Source organism: Polypterus senegalus, chromosome 9 (genome assembly GCF_016835505.1).
Source record: "Polypterus senegalus isolate Bchr_013 chromosome 9, ASM1683550v1, whole genome shotgun sequence".
In the NCBI taxonomy this organism is placed as follows: domain Eukaryota; kingdom Metazoa; phylum Chordata; class Cladistia; order Polypteriformes; family Polypteridae; genus Polypterus; species Polypterus senegalus.
The window spans coordinates 16,604,183-16,620,437 of NC_053162.1; the positions used below are offsets into that span (position 1 = coordinate 16,604,183).

The 16,255-nt window shown below is 41.9% G+C and overlaps 1 protein-coding gene across 3 annotated transcripts in view; it reads right to left on the bottom strand.

Moving 5' to 3' along the window:
* The window catches only part of LOC120535130 (zinc finger and BTB domain-containing protein 41-like), a 133,291-nt gene that overhangs the window by 14,259 nt on the left and 102,777 nt on the right, over nucleotides 1-16,255 (bottom strand). For all 3 annotated transcript variants that reach the window (XM_039762738.1, XM_039762739.1, XM_039762737.1), the window contains exons 16-17: nucleotides 8,406-8,714; nucleotides 1,121-1,195 (exon numbers count right to left, since the gene is read on the bottom strand). In XM_039762738.1, the coding sequence (XP_039618672.1) occupies nucleotides 1,121-1,195; nucleotides 8,406-8,714 (384 nt within the window). The remainder of the gene's footprint in view (nucleotides 1-1,120; nucleotides 1,196-8,405; nucleotides 8,715-16,255) is intronic.

The window sequence follows — 16,255 nt, forward strand, 5'->3', positions numbered from 1 at the left end:
AGCCTTGTCATTTTCATCCTTCACAGTCTTGAGAAACTGCCCAGTGAGGACAACTGACCCTGCCACATCCGGTCCAAGAACTCATTGAACGTGAAGTTGACCTAAATATGAGCTCCAAGTTTAAAGGACCCAACAAGACATCCAAATAAATAGAGACCACTTCGCTACATGGCACTAGTCTTTATTTATTGTTTTCATGCCATTGAGCGTTGTTTTTGGACTTGTTAGTAAATGGGTTAACACCCCAAAGTATTCCAGCTTTTGTTAGCCCTTCTTTCCTTGGTCCTCACTCTAACTATCATATACTGTCTTTATCTATCTATCTATCTATCTATCTATCTATCTATCTATCTATCTATCTATCTATCTATCTATCTATCTATCTATCTATCTATTATATAGTGCCTTTCATATCTATCTATCTATCTATCTATCTATCTATCTATCTATCTATCTATCTATCTATCTATCTATCTATCATATGTTGCTTCTATTATTCTGTGTATTTGGTGTTTTGTTTCTTGCCTACAAACTGTGATGAACGTGCCTGTTTTTAGCTATTTGAGTCTCTGTGGCCCAACGTCAAGTAATGAGTCATGTCTACAGAGGGTCCCGCTCAATGGCACATTATTACAGTATCATTTAATCCCATACTTCAATCCAGTTTCATTCAAGCCTTTCTCCACTGATTGAGACAGAAGTGAGTTTACCTTCTAGCCCCAGCACATTGAACTGAAGCACATCAGTAAAACAGATCCTTGCTAGTTTGTGTTTAAGCAATTTTATGAAATGTCACACCATACCATTTTGAAAGCCCACTTAGTCCTGAGTAGGGTCACGGGGGAACTGGAATTAATTACAACAGGACACAAGGCTGGAACAATCCCATAGATGGGGACTCCAGTCCATCATAGATTTCATGTTTGTTTAAATAGCTAGCCACACATAAATGCAATTAAAACAGAAAACCTATTTCTGCATTATTATTATTTTTGTATTATTATTATTTCAAATGAACTTTGTTACATTTATAAAGGATGCCATATTAACAAAGAGAACATTTCTAGACAGTACGTTCTAAAAACCTTTTTTCTTGATTAGAAGTCCATGAGCTCCCTACCTGGAAATAAAAGGAATTCAGTAGGTGACATCACTAAGGAGGTAACGTTGCTAATCTGTATCATTGATAAGCAATCTAAAATGACAAAAGGAAAATTAGTCATAAGATGCTTGATTAATTATTAGTACCATTATTTCTAAAACAAACCAAATTCTAATACAGGTTTAACAATTTAAAAGAAAGTTTCTGAACACTGGTTTGGTCTCAACATTTAGTAACGTGAACAAACAGTCGGGCTGACGACAGGCTAACTCACTGGACTTGTGTGGTTAGTTCTGTTTTTAGGGTAGTTGGTTGTAATTGGTTGCAGTGGCTCAATTTATAATGTGCATGTAATAAGTTTTGTTTTTAATTAATCCAAGTTGTTCAAAGATAAACACAGCACGACAGCATTAGCACTTATCTGGGCTGCTTTACTAACCAGCATTCTGAGAAATGAGGCCTTCTGTCGCAGATACGATGACGTTGGCTTGCTTGTCTGTGAGTTTCTTTTTAGGTTCCTTTCTTGGCTGGCAGGATCTTCAAGTGTTGATACTGTGGCTGTGCTCACTTTTAGACTGTGCTGCCATTGATTTTATTCCACAGGATACGGAACATTTGGCTTCCTGAACACTTGAAGATATCTTTTATTTTACCTTGCTGATCACAAAAATCATCTTTAAATTTTTCTGTCACGTACTGTTTTATTGCAATCACTTATTTTTGTGACTGCCTCTCATAAGGTTATATAAACTGCTCCAAAAAATTAAAGGAACAATTAAAGGAAAAAATCCCGCTGACTATCTCTACTGCTATGGACTGATATGGCCATGTGTTTGGAACGAAAGGCTGGCAAGTCATTGCAGCAACTCCAAATCGTACGCAGTAGTTTGAATGGCCCCCACGTGCTTGTATGTATGCCTGACAATGTCGGGGGAGTGGGGTTTGGGGACATGCTCCTAATGAGATGATGGATGGTGTCCTGGGGGATCTCTTCCCAGATATGGACCAGGGCATCACTGAGCTACTGGACAGTCTGAGGTGCAACCTGGCGGCGTCGGATGGACCGAAACATAATGTCTATTGGATTGAGGTCAGGTCAGGCGAGTGAGCGTGGGGGCCAGGCAATGGTATCAATTCCTTCATCCTCCAGGAACCGCCTGCATACTCTCGCCACATGAGGCCGGGCATTGTCGTGAACCAGGAAGAACCCAGGATTTCATCCAGATAACTAATGGCAGTCAAGGTGCCGTTGTCTAGCCTGTAGAGGTCTGTGCGTCCCTCCATGGATATGCCTCCCCAGATATACCATCACCTACCCACCACCAAACTGGTCATGCCGAACGATGTTACAGGCAGCATAACATTCTCCACGGCTTCTCCAGACCCTTTCACGTCTGTCATATGTGCTCAGGTTGAACCAGCTCTCCTCTGTGTAAAGCACAGGGCGCCAGTGGTGGACCTCCCAATTCTGGTATTCTATGGCAAATACCAGTCGAGCTCCACGGTGCTGGGCAGTGAGCACAGGGCCCACTAGAGGACGTCAGGCCCTCAGGCCACCCTCATGAAGTCTGTTTTTGATTGTTTAGTCAGAGGCATTCACACCAGTGGCCTGCCTGCTGGAGGTCATTTTGTAGGCTCTGGCACTGCTCATCTTGTTCCTCCTTGCCCAAAGGAGTAGATACCGGTCAGTCCTGCTGATGGGTTAAGGACCTTTTACGAGGGGCCCTGTCCAGCTCTCCTAGACTAACTGCCTGTCTCCTGGAATCTCCTCCATGCCATTGAGACTGTGCTGGGAAATATGACAAACCTTCTGACAATGGCGTGTATTGATATACTATCCTGGAGAAGTTGGACGACCTGTGCCACCTCTGTAGGGCCCAGGTAACACCTCATGCTACCAGTAGTGACACTGACCGTAGCTAAATGCAAAACGAGTGAAAAAAACAGATGAGGAGGGAAAAATGTCAGTGGCCTCCACCTATTAGCCCATTTATTCCTGTTCTGGGGGTTGTCTTATTTTTGCCCCTCTACTACACCCGTAGTTCATTTCATTAACACCGAAGCCACTCTGCTACTTAACTGACCAGATCAATAGCCCACAGGTTTCATTGACTTGATGCTACACTCTCATTAAAACGTGGTCCTTTCATTTTTTTGACCAGTATACACAGTACAACAACAACTGGAACATCGGCGGTGGTACTGATACTAGGAGTGTAGCTCAGATACAATAAGTACTGTGAATTGGATGGCCGTGCCAAAGAGTCTCATCACATTAAAAAGATCTGGCTACTTCATAAGCATTTGGATGGGGTGCAAAATGATCCACTTGTCGACCCAACAAAGGAAATTTTTCTTCCTCTTCAAACAAAACTTGGAGTGATTAAAAGTTTTAAGAAAGTGATGAACGGGGAAGGTGTTTGGGACAGATGTTTCCAAGACTAACTGATGTCATGATGAAGGAAGGCATTTTGATTGGTCCACAAATCACACACGTCATTAATGACAAACGGTATGAAAGTCTGATAGTTGGGGTCAGAGAAAATCGCATGGAAGGCATTCAAGGATACCGTTCTTCTCAGCTGCATAGCACCACACTAACTTTAGCTGGTTGACAGCAAGCACAGAAAAGCATGAAGTGCAACCTGTCATTACGGATTCATTTGCTGCATTCACACTTGGCACAGCGAGTGACAGACACAGTGAAAAGTTTCACCAGGAATTTACAAAAATGGAAAAGCTGGATCCGGCAAGTGGAATCCTTCAGTGCTGTACACTGAAATGAGAAGCATCAGATGTAGAGTACAAAATCGTCAGTAAAACATTTTTAGTTCAATTGTGTCAGCATCATGGAGTGATTAAACACGCTAAATTCATTACAAGTTAATTTCATGAGTCCTCAAAGTCCTGTGTGATGTTGTTGATGGGAAATTATATTTGTGTTCAGCTTGAAGTATCGAGTTTCTTCTTCTTCTTTTGGCTGCTCCGATTAAGGGTCACTACAGCGGATCATCATCTTCCATATCTTCCTGATCCTCTGCATCTTGCTCTGTCACACCCATCACCTGCATGTCCACTCTCACCACATCCATAAACCTTCTCTTAGGCCTTCCTCTTTTCCTCTTGCCTGGCAGCTCTATCCTTAGTACCCTTCTCTCGGTATACCCCTCATCTCTCCTCTGCACATGTCCAAACCAATGCAATCTCGCCTCTCTGACTTTGTCTCCCAACTGTCCCACCTGAGCTGACCCACTAAAGTCCTCATTTCTAATCCTGTTCATCCTCATCACACCCAATGCAAATCTTAACATCTTTAACTCTGTCACCTCCAGCTCTGTCTACTGCTTTCTGGTCAGTGCCACCTTCTCCAAACCATATAACAAAGCTGATCTCACTACCGTCTCGTAGACCTTCCCTTTCACTCTTGCTGGTGCCCGTCTGTCACAAATCACTCCTGACACTCTTCTCCACCCATTCCACCCTGCCTACACTCTCTTCTTCACCTCTCTTCTACTGCTGATCCCAAGTATTTAAACTCATCCACCTTCGCCAACTCTACTCCCTACAACCTCACCATTCCACTGACCTCCCTCTCATTCACACACATGTACTCTGTCTTGGTGGTCCTACTGACCTTCATTCCTCTTCTCTCTAGAGCATATCTCCACTTCTCCAGGGTCTCCTCAACCTGCTCCCTACTATCGCTACAGATCACAATGTCGTCAGCAGTTTTCAGGAATTCAAACATATAAGAAAAGTGCGTTGCTCATTGTTATTTTTGAATATGTAAGAGAAGGCTGCATTTGCCTTTTTCACTTGATCATGACATCTTTTTCTAGGTTCTCATCTTGGCATTTTCTTTTTTTTTGTGCATTGTCTGTCCGCTGGGAAACTTCACCCTTTGAGCAAACAATGGTTTGTTCATCAGTCATCTTAACTTTGCCCGAGGCTTTCGTGAACTACAGATCTACAGGTCCTCTCATATCTACAACACTTTCAAATTTGATGTTTCTTCTAAATCACAAGCAGTATTGCCACAAAAAAATCTGCCAAGAGATTCTGGGAAGCAGCCCAATCTTGTCTGATGCTGTTTTCCCAGTTGGTTCTAACAGTTTCCTCTTCACCATTACTGTAAATGTGTCTGCTCGTCTCGGTGTGTATACTCATTTTATTGTGAGTCATTCAGCCTAAATAACATCTTGCAGAATAACAGTGTTGGAATATCCAGCAGATGTCCATATGTGGCACCTGCCTGATCCCAGGGGTGTTAGATATCTATTGACGCTTTTACTGCGCTTGGCATGTTTGTCATTTTCTATAAGTATCCTAAATTCAAATTATTCATCGTATGTGATTCATAAGTTTAATTTGAGAATTGCAAGCGGCCCACGCTACATACATTTCAGAAAAAGTCATCCACCTGAAGCTAAGTACATTCAGGTCGATGGGAGACCATCTAGAAAAAGACTGGGTTGCCACTGGAAGAGGTGCTGGTGACACCAGCAGGGGGCACATACCCTGAGGTCTGAATGTGAATCCCAATGCCCCAGTGCAGTGACGGGGACAGTGTGCTGTAAAAATAGCACCCTCTTGTAAATGGGGTCCTGACTCTCTGTGGTCATAAAAGATCCCTTGGCATTCTTCGTAAAGAGCAGGGTGTATCCCGATGTCCAGGCTAAAATGCCCTCCATGGCCCCCTAATCATCCCCTGACTCTAATTCGCTAACTTTCTCTGACCACTTCACCACCTAATAGTTAATGAGTGATGAATGTACTGACGCAAAAAAGTCTGCCATCACAACATCCAGGTGAATGCTACAGTACATATTAGTGGTGGTTGAAGTGGCTCCTCACTTACTATGAAAAGCTACTCTGAGTAGTGAAAAGAGCTCTATATAAATGGAAAGTGTTGTAATTATTAGAATTTGATTTCCAGGCTTGTCAAGCAAGTTCTAATGAGTCACACAAATCACTAGACATGTAACATAAATAGCAGGAACAGTGCACCTGATTGGCCAGATTGACTAGGCATGGAGGACAATTTACCCTGGACGTCAGGATACACCCCACTCTTTAAGTCCAAGTTTATTGTCTTGTGCACAGTAAGGAAACACGTTTCCCTGTACAATGAAATTCTTTCTTTGCTGTCCACACCAAATGACAAAAAAAAAAAAAAAAGGATAAAGATAAAATTAGATAATACCGTATTGGCCCGAATACAATGCAACCTTTTTTGACTAAATATTTCCCGTTCAAAAGTGGACTCGCGTTAAATTCGAGGACTAGGCAATTCAATGTAACAACTCTTCTTATTAGTACGCCTATGCCTCCGACCGACCTGCGTGTCGGTCGCACGAATCACACGTGCTGCATTCGGTATAGTTCGGATCAGTTCGAGTACACGAGACTGCACGAGAGTTTCTAGCTCCGGTGGAATCGCTGGTTTCGTGCATTTCGATTCTGGCGCGCGTCCGGCATACGCCAGCAAGTGGCTATTGTGTCTATGATTCACAGGTAAGTGAAGTCCACGTCTCTCGCAACTGTTATAGTAGTAATTTGCATGTTTGCTCTAGCGGTGGGTTCTTTATTGCCCATAAAAAATGGGCACAAGTTATAATAGTAGTGTTGAGAAAAAAGGCTTATCAAAGAGACAAATAAAGGTACCAGGAGAACCTGCAATATGAATTTTAAGATTATGATTGCAAATGAGGCAGAGAGAACGAACAACATGAGAGCTTCAAGGAAATAGGGAGTTCCAGAAGTAAACGTCCATCTCTGGAGAAAATATTTAACGAAATATATGAATGCAAATTCCTCAAGAAAATCTTTTAGTGGACCCAAAATTGGAAGGTTTAAAGAAGTTGAGCAGCGAGTGGTAAAATTTGTAATAGAAAAGCGAAATGAAGGATTCCCAATATCCTGTGAAGTTATAAAATTTAAGGCGTTAGATGAGGCTGCAAATTTAAACATCCCTAAAATGGACTTTAAAGTAAGTATGGGTTGGTGTAAAAGAATGATGAAACGGAACGGTTTATCACTACGACGGTGGAATTCTTTGAATTCTTTTATGAAAAATGAACGGATCGCGTTAAATTCGTATTTTTTTTTCTAAAATCTTCATGAAAAAATTGGGGGCCGCGTTAACTTCGGGCCGATACGGTAAGTAGCAAATAGATAATAAGTAACAGAGGCAGCATTAGGTATAAAAACAGAATAGTGTAATGTGCAGGTAGGTGTGTGATGGACAAGTCAAATACAGTTGTGTGAAGTAGATAGAATGAGGTGACCCACGGTTATAAACTCCAGTCAGTTATTTAAGAGTCTAATGGCCTTGGGAAAGAAAGAGTTCTTTAGCCTGGAAGTCCTGCATTTCATACGTCTGTACCTCCTGTCTGAGGGTAGAAGTGTGAACAGTTCGTGTTGGGGGTCCCTGAGGATCGAGGCAGTTCTCCTGCAGACTCTGCAGTTGTAGATGCTCTGCAGGGAGGGCAGTGGGGTCCTGGTGATCTACTCAGCAGTCTTTACCACTCTCTGCAGGCGTTTGCGGTCCATAGCAGTAGTGTTGCCGTACCACATGGTGATGCAGCTGGTCAAGATGCTCTCAACAATGCCAAGGATCTTAGTCAACATACCAGACTTACTTAGCCTCCTCAGAAATTACAGCCGTTGTTGAGCCCTCTTGACCAGCTGTGTGGTGTTAAGTGTCCAAGTGAGGTCCTCACAGATGTAGACACCCAGGTATTTAATGCTGCTCACCCTCTCCACTTCAAGCCCTCGGATGAACAGTGGCCGGTGAGGTCTCCTTCCTCATGTCCACTATCATCTCCTTCGTCTTGTCTGTGTTAAGGGTGAGGCTGTTGTCCTCACACCATGAAGGACGAATGATGCCCAGCGATCTTTTTTGACCACAGAGAGTCAGGACCTCAATATTATGTCTCATCCAAAGAAGGGCACCATTTTTACAGCACAGTGTCCTCATCACTGCACTGGGGCATTGGGATTCATGTTCAGACCACAGAGTCAGTGCCACTGCCAGCCTCACCAACACCTTCATCAGAAATGTGTAAATTACGGCCCCCAAGTACAATTGAAGGGAGGCCATGTCCTGTGGAGCAGTTTATTGGTTTATGTTGACAAGCTACTTGTGAAAATGGGTTAATAACCATGTAACGTCAAGTCTGGACTGTATGGGTCATCTAAGATAATGCAGTTTAAATGGACTTATTTGGAAAACCTACTAATAAAAATGTAATTTACGGTACAATTTAAAAAAAAACAAAGTACACATTCAAATGTGTCTTACCAGATTCCTCCGACTCGTGAATCTCAGCTACAGGCTCTTGGTGATGTGATGTGCTTAGAGGGTGCTTACTGTGATGCTCATCCAGATCTGTTGTTTGACTTGAATTTCGTACTTTGCTGAACATCTCACTGGAGGAGTTTCGATTAACCAGTTCATCGTTTGTGTCTCCAGGAGTATCGGGTGTATTTGACTGCTCGTAGTCAGCACTACATAAGTCTGCCTCAGGCTTTTCACAAAAACTGCTGAATAGCAGGCTTTCCTCGGAATTTCCATTTATGATTACACTTGCTTCTAGGGAAGCAACTTTATCTGCAATTAAAATTTTAAATATAGTTACACCTAAACATCCACATGAATGAAATGAAGGGTTGAAAACAAAAAACAAAAAAAAAAAACAAAACAGCTATTGTACTTCAATTATGTAACATTCATTTATCCTCGTAAAAGCGTTTGTAAAAGCGCCCTAAATTACATCTTGATGAATCCTGCTGACTTTTTCTAAATTTTCCAAAATGAAAAAGTAAAAAAAAAAAAAGGTTTCAAATTCCACACTTTGTACAGCTTCTAAAAATGTTTACCTTTCTATGTCTTTGGCTCAGTATTGACCCACCACTGACTTTAGTCTTTATTTAACTCATCATTTAAGGTGCTTTGTTTATTCACAACTGACATGGACAAGCTAAATTTCCTCTCTTCTCCTCAAAAATATGAAGGATTTTAGTAAAGTGCCCTAAATTTACAAAAAAGCAAAACGTGTTCCAGCAGCTGCTCCACATTTTGAACACTGCCACATCCTTTGGGTCAGTTTCGACCAAATATTCAATTTTAATGGATTTCTGCTAGATTGAAGGTGCTTTGTTTATCCAAAACCCATAAAATCACCCTAAATGTGATCTGTTCTAAATGTTAGGATCATCACTACAACAGCTTAAGATGGTCAATGAATATAAAATAGGTTTGTGGTAAAAAATAATAAGGAGACCTAAAGGGGTGGGAAGGGTTGTTACAGTCGGTCAAAAAGGAAACTCAAAGCACAGTACAGTGGAACCTCGGTTCACGATCATAATTCGTTCCAAAACTCTAGTTGTAACCCGATTTGGTCGTGACCCGAAGTAATTTCCCCCATAAGATTGTATGTAAATACAATTAATCCATTCTGGACCGTACAAACTGTATGTAAATATACTTTTTTTAAAGATTTTTAAGCACAAAAATAGTTAATTATACCATAGAATGCACAGTGTAATAGTAAACTAAATGTACAAACATTGAATAACACTGAGACAAACACCCAGGATCCCTGCTCAGCTGCATTCTCGCTCGCTCTCTCTCTCTCTCTCGCATGCTCTCTCACTCTCTCTCGCCCTCTCTCTCTCATGCTCGCTCGCTCTCTCTCTCTTATGCACTCTCGCCCTCTTTCTCTCTCTCACGCTCGCTCCCTCACTTTCTCTCTCACGCTCGCTCCCTCACTCTCTCTCTCACGCTCGCTCTCTCTCTCTCTCACTTGCTTTCTCGCTCTCTCACGCTCGCTTTCTCTCTCTCTCTCTCTCTCGCTCTCACTCTCTCATGCTCTCTCACACTCTCTCTCTCTCTCACTCGCTCTCACTCTCTCATGCTCTCTCTCTCTCTCACACTCTCTCTCTCTCTCTCTCTCACGTGCTCGCTCCCTCCCTCTCTCTCTCTGCACCAGCTTTCTCCTCCTGCTTCCTGCCTTCTCCTGCAACCTCCCATTCTTTCCTGTTCTCTTCTTTTTCCCTTTAGCCGACTTGTGTTTCCATTTATGAAGAGACATGGTATTCGTGACAATCAGCAGCTTCTGGGAATAATTCCGGATGTGGACCGCTTCTCACCTGTGCACTTAGGTGAGAAACACCCACATCACGAACTCCTCAGGAACCGCTTCGGCCACACACCACCACGTCCCCTCGATAATTATTTATTAAAACTGGCCTTTTTGATGGGAGCTGTGGACCCGCTATACCACAGGAGGTAACTGGGTTGAGAGGAGGTCACAGTTTTGAGGGAGAGTCCCTCTGCATGATGCACCAAGAACAATGTACAGTACAGGTAGAGACTGAACACGTGTGGAAATCATCGGCCCGCATGAACTGGAAGGGAAACTGGCTTGTTCATCACCCGAGTGTGTGGTCGTGAACAGATGCAAAAGTTTGGCAGACTTTTAGGTCATTACCTGATTTGTACATGTTCAGAGACGTTCATGAACCGAGGTTCCACTGTATTGAGACAGCATGTGAAAAAAAAATACGTCACTGTCTTGCCAGGATAGTCTTATGAAACGTCCTGAAAAAACCTAGAGAACCAACCCTGAACAAGACAAAATAACCCACCATATGGCACACTTAGTCACACACCCATAACACTGGTCAACAAGCATTTTTCTACTGGGATTATTTCACCTTTACTTTAACAAATTTCACTTGCTGACTCCAAATCTGAAAGCTGTTTTTGTCCAGCACGTCCTGTTTTTTAGTTATGATGTTCCAGGTCTTGGACAACTAGGATGACTGGACAGTAAAGGGGATGCATCTCAGCATTTAAGAAATAAGTTTGGTTTCAAGAAAAGTGAAGAAAAAATTAAGGAAGGTGTTTTTGTTGGCCCTGAAATCCGTGAACTGATGCTTGACGATGAGTTCAAAAGGAAACTGAAGCCCACCGAATCAGCACCCTCATTTGTGAAGTTTGATCAGAATTTTCTTGACAATCACAGAGTAGAGAATAACATTGAGCTTCTGGAGAATATGCTGAAAATACAGTCATATGAAAAAGTTTGGGAACCCCTCTCAGCCTGCATAATAATTTAGTCTACTTTCAACAAAAACGTTAACAGTGGTATGTCTTTCATTTCCTAGGAATATCTGAGTACTGGGGTGATTTTTAGTGAAGCAGTATTTAGTTGTATGAAATTAAATCAGATGTGAAAAACTAGCTGTGCAAAAATGTGGGTCCCCTTGTAATGCTGCTGATTTGAATGCCTGTCACTGCTCAATGCTGATGACTTGCAACACCAAATTGGTTGGATGAGCTTGTTAAGCCTAGAACTTCACAGACAGGTGTGTCCAATCATGAGTGGTAAAAGGTATTTCAGGCGGTCAATTACAAGTTGTGCTTCCTTCCCTTTGACTCTCCTCTGAAGAGTGACAGACAGCATGGGGTCCTCAAAGCAACTCTCTTCAGATCTGAAAACAAAGATTGTTCAGTCTCATGGTTTAGGGGAAGGCTACAAAAACTATCTCAGAGGTTTAAACTGTCAGTTTCAACTGTAAGGTATGGAATCAGGAAATGGAAGGCCACAGGCACAGTTGCTGTTTAACCCAGCAGGTCTGGCAGGCCAAGAAAAATACAGTAGCGGCATATGTGTAGGATCGTGAGAATGGTGACAGACAACCCATAGATCACCTCCAAAGACCTGCAAGAACATCTTGCTGCAGATGGTGTATCTGTATGTCATTCTACAATTCAGCACAATTTGCACAAAGAACATCTGTATGGCAGGGTGATGAGAAAGAAGCCCTTTCTGCACTCACGCCACAAACAGAGCAAATGCTCATTTAGACAAGCCAGATTAATTTTGGAACAAAGTGCTTTGGACTGATGAGACAAAAATTGAGTTATGTGGTCAGAGGGGACTGGGCAGTCTAATGGTCTGGAATCCCTGCAGATTTTATTTTTTTTCTCCAGCCGTCTGGAGTTTTTTTTTTTGTTTTTTCTGTCACCCCTGGCCATTGGACCTTACTCTTATTCTATGTGAATTAATATTGACTTATTTTATTTTCTTACTGTGTCTTTTATTTTTCTATTCTTCATTATGTAAAGGACTTTGACCTACTTTTTGTATGAAAATGTGCTATATAAATAAATGTTGTTGATAACAAAAAGTGCTTTACATGGTGGAAGAAGAACAGCACATTCCAAAAAAACACCTGCTACCTACTGTCAAATGTGGTGGAGGTTCCATCATGCTGCGGGGCTGTGTGGCTAGTTCAGGGACTGGAGCCCTCGTTAAAGTCAAGGATCGGATGAATTCAACCCAATATCATCAAATTCTTCAGGATAATTTTCAAGCATCAGTCACAAAGTTGAAGTTACGCAGGGGTTGGATATTTCAACAAGACAATGACCCAAAACACAGTTCGAAATCTACAAAGGCATTCATGTAGGGAGAGAAGTACAATGTTCTGGAATGGCCGTCACAGTCCCCTGACTTGAATATCATCGAAAATCTATGGTATGATTTGAAGCAGGCTGTCCATGTTCGGCAGCCATCAAATTGAACTGAACCAGAGAGATTTTGTATGAAGAATGGTCAGAAATACCTCCATCCAGAATCCAGACACTCATCACAGGCTATAGGAGGCGTCTAGAGGCTCAAAGGAGCAAAAGGAGGCTCAACTAAGTATTGATGTCATATCTCTGTTGGGGTTCCCATATTTCTGCACCTGTCTAATTTTGTTATGATGCGTATGGCATATTTTCTGTTAATCTAATAAACTTAATGTCACTGCTGAAATACTACTGTTTCCAAAAGGGATGTCAGATATTAAAAGGAAGTTGCTACTTTGAAAGCTCAGCCAATGATAAACAAAAATCCAAAGAATTAAGAGACGTTCCCAAACTTTTTCATATGACTGTATATTAGCTTACGGGAGCCAGAATGTCACTAAAGACACATTTTTTACATTCTCATCTTGACTTTTTTCCACCAAATCCAAGCTATGTCAGAGATGAGCATGGGGAAAGATTTCATTAAGATACAAAGGTGATGGAAAACCGATATCAGGGAAAAATTTCTCTGAGCATGATAGGTGACTACTGTTGGTTCATGCAAAGAGAGATGGATGTGCAGCACAAGCGCAAAAGCAATTGCTTCAGACAATTTTGAGCACACTGACCTCGCTTTTATATTGAGGTAAATTTACATAAACATGTTTTAAAGTGTCTGTGCTTTCATCTTCTGGTTTGTTTTCAGAATAAACACATTCAACAAATTTTGGTGGGACAGAGTTCAAACTCTGGATATTGTGTTGATATATTATATTGATATTCAAAAGTGTCAAAACGGCAATAATGTGTATCTAAAAAATCTGATGTGCTAGCTTGATTCCGATTTCATATATGAAATCAGTGTACAAAAAAAGTAACAAAAAAGATTTTTTGTAGACCAGTGTAATGGATCAGTTTGGAGTCACCAACGTAAACGTAACGATCATTATGTGCTCTAATGTTTCCTGTAATAAAGTCAGAGGCTCATACAAACACAATTACGACATACAACATACAACAGTAATCATCAGAGTCTGGGAAGAAACAGGAGCATCCAGAGACAGAACAGGCGGTCTTCACATGCACTATATGGCTAAAGGTTAGTGGACACCTGACCTCACACCTATAGGAACTTGTTGGACAGTCCATCCAAAAAACGATGGACGAGAAGACCTGCCTCGCAACTGGCGTTCCCAATCCTCCCAAACCGTTTCATTTCTCTGCAGGCCACTTGAGTTCCTCAATGTCTTTATGGACCTGGCGTTATTGATTTATTTACTTTTTGATTTGATATACAACCCCAGATCAGAAAATGTTGGGACAGATGGAAAATACAAATAAAAAAAAAACATAGTGATTCTTAAATTGACTTTTACTTCATTACAGACAGTATGAACCCAAGATATTTTGTTATGCCTGGTCAACAAATTTCATTTGTTAACAGACATCCATTCCTACATTTCAGGCGTGCAACACATTCTAATAAAAATTAGGAGCGCGCATGTGTGTGCTGTGACGTGCGAGTCCCCGTCTTGTGTCCCAAAACAGTCTCAGTAATTTAACAACATTAGCTTTATTCAGCTTGAAAAAGCAACGGCGCAGTTATTTATTGTAGCAGGATCGGCCATTCTCCTATACACAGACACAGCAGTCAGGCAGGGTCGTTGCGAAGTAGTACTGTGCCCTGCGCATTTATAATATTCCTTGTATCACCCATCAACGGCAGGCCACGATCTTTTCGGATTTGCTTTTACAGCAAGCTGTTATAGCGCTGGGAGACTGCGATTGCTTTGGGAAGCTCTTCCGTGGGTCGTCCCATTGGGTGGACTCCCACAAGAGTTTAGAAACTCACTCATACCAGCCATGATTCTTTTCAAAGGTAAAGTGCAGGTTAATTTGTTTTATGTATTTTTACTTTATATTTTGTATTCATCATTTTTATATGAATAGTTTTGGGTTGTGGAACGAATCATCTGAGTTTCCATTATTTCTTATGGAGAAATTCGCTTTGATATACGAGTGCTTTGGACTGCGAGCACGTTTCCGGAACGAATTATGCTCGCAAACCGAGGTTCCACTGTATATGTTTTCAGATTGAAAATATTAAGTGTGAATCATTATCTTAATTATTTTAAGTTGAATGGACTTTTTTCAGTGCATATCGTCCCAACATTTTCTGATTTGGGGTTGTATTTGTAAATTCCTAAAGAGAAATTGTTTTTATTGCAAATCCTGAGGGTCAGAGCGCAGGGTCAATCATTGCACAGCAACCCTGGAGCAATTTTTCAGACTGAGGGCCTTGCAAGATCAAGTGCCCAACAGAGCAGAAGGGGCCCAGTCATGCAGGAAGAGAAAAGGGTCTTCCCAAAACTGATGCCACAAAGTTGGAAGGACACAGTTGTCTAAAATGGAAATTTGTATGCTGTAGCACTAGCAGTACCCCCAGTGGAACCAAGAAACCTCTGAAAAACAGTCCAAGACCGTTATCCCATCTACACCAAACCTTACAGTAAACACTATGCAGCCCTGAATTTAGCGTTTTCCTGGCATCCATTTTTCCATCAGACTGCCAGAAATTGAAGTGTGACTCACCACTCCAGAGAACACGTTTCCACTGTCCCAGAGTGCACCGGGAGTGTGTGTTAAAGCACTCCATTTGATGCCTGGCATTGCGCATAAGGACCTTATTCTTGCGTGCAGCTGTGGCATTGTGTAGCCCCGCTCTGTGAGTCTGCATGGTCTACCACTTCATAGTTGGTTCCACTTCACAATAACAGCACTTCCAGTTTAGCGAGGCAGATCTAGTGGAGCAGATATTACACATACTGACTTGTGGCAAAGGTGGCACCCTCTGACTGTGCCACATTTAAAGATACTGAGCTCCTCAGTATGACCCATCCTACTGTTTGTTAATGGAGATTGCACAGTCATGTCTTAATTTTACACACCTGTTTAACAATGAAACACCTGAACTCAATAATTTGGAAGGGTGTCCAGAAACATTTAGCCAAATAGTGTAGACAGCGAATATTCTGGGATTTGACCATAGAACTTGGTCAGCACTAGCACTAACCACTGTATCACTGCACTATATTTTTAATCATCAGTTGTGAATGCTAGGGGTTGCTGTTGCCCCTTTAACCCCAACAGACAGACGCTCAGGACACAAAGTAAAAGCACCAAGAAGTATTTTAATACTTTCTCTTCTTGAAAACAGGGCCCAAAGCACCACAGCCACAATAAACAGGCAATTAAATACAATAAACAATACAATTCTTTCTCTTTCTATCTCCTCCACACCTCCCAGCAAGCATTGTCTACTATCTCCTGGCTCGCTTGCTGGGTTCCCATCAGTCATTTATATAGTCTTTGATCGCGTGACTGGCTAGTACATCCGGGTCTAATGAAGAATTAATTGCCTTTTTTCTTTAGCCCGGAAGTACTTTGGGGCTTCCTTTCTCATGACTACTTCGTACTTCCAGGCTATACGGAAAGGATGAGTCCCCAAGTCCTTTGACAGCTCACCCTTCACCTACGGCACCCAACAGGGCTGAGAAGCTGAACTCCAA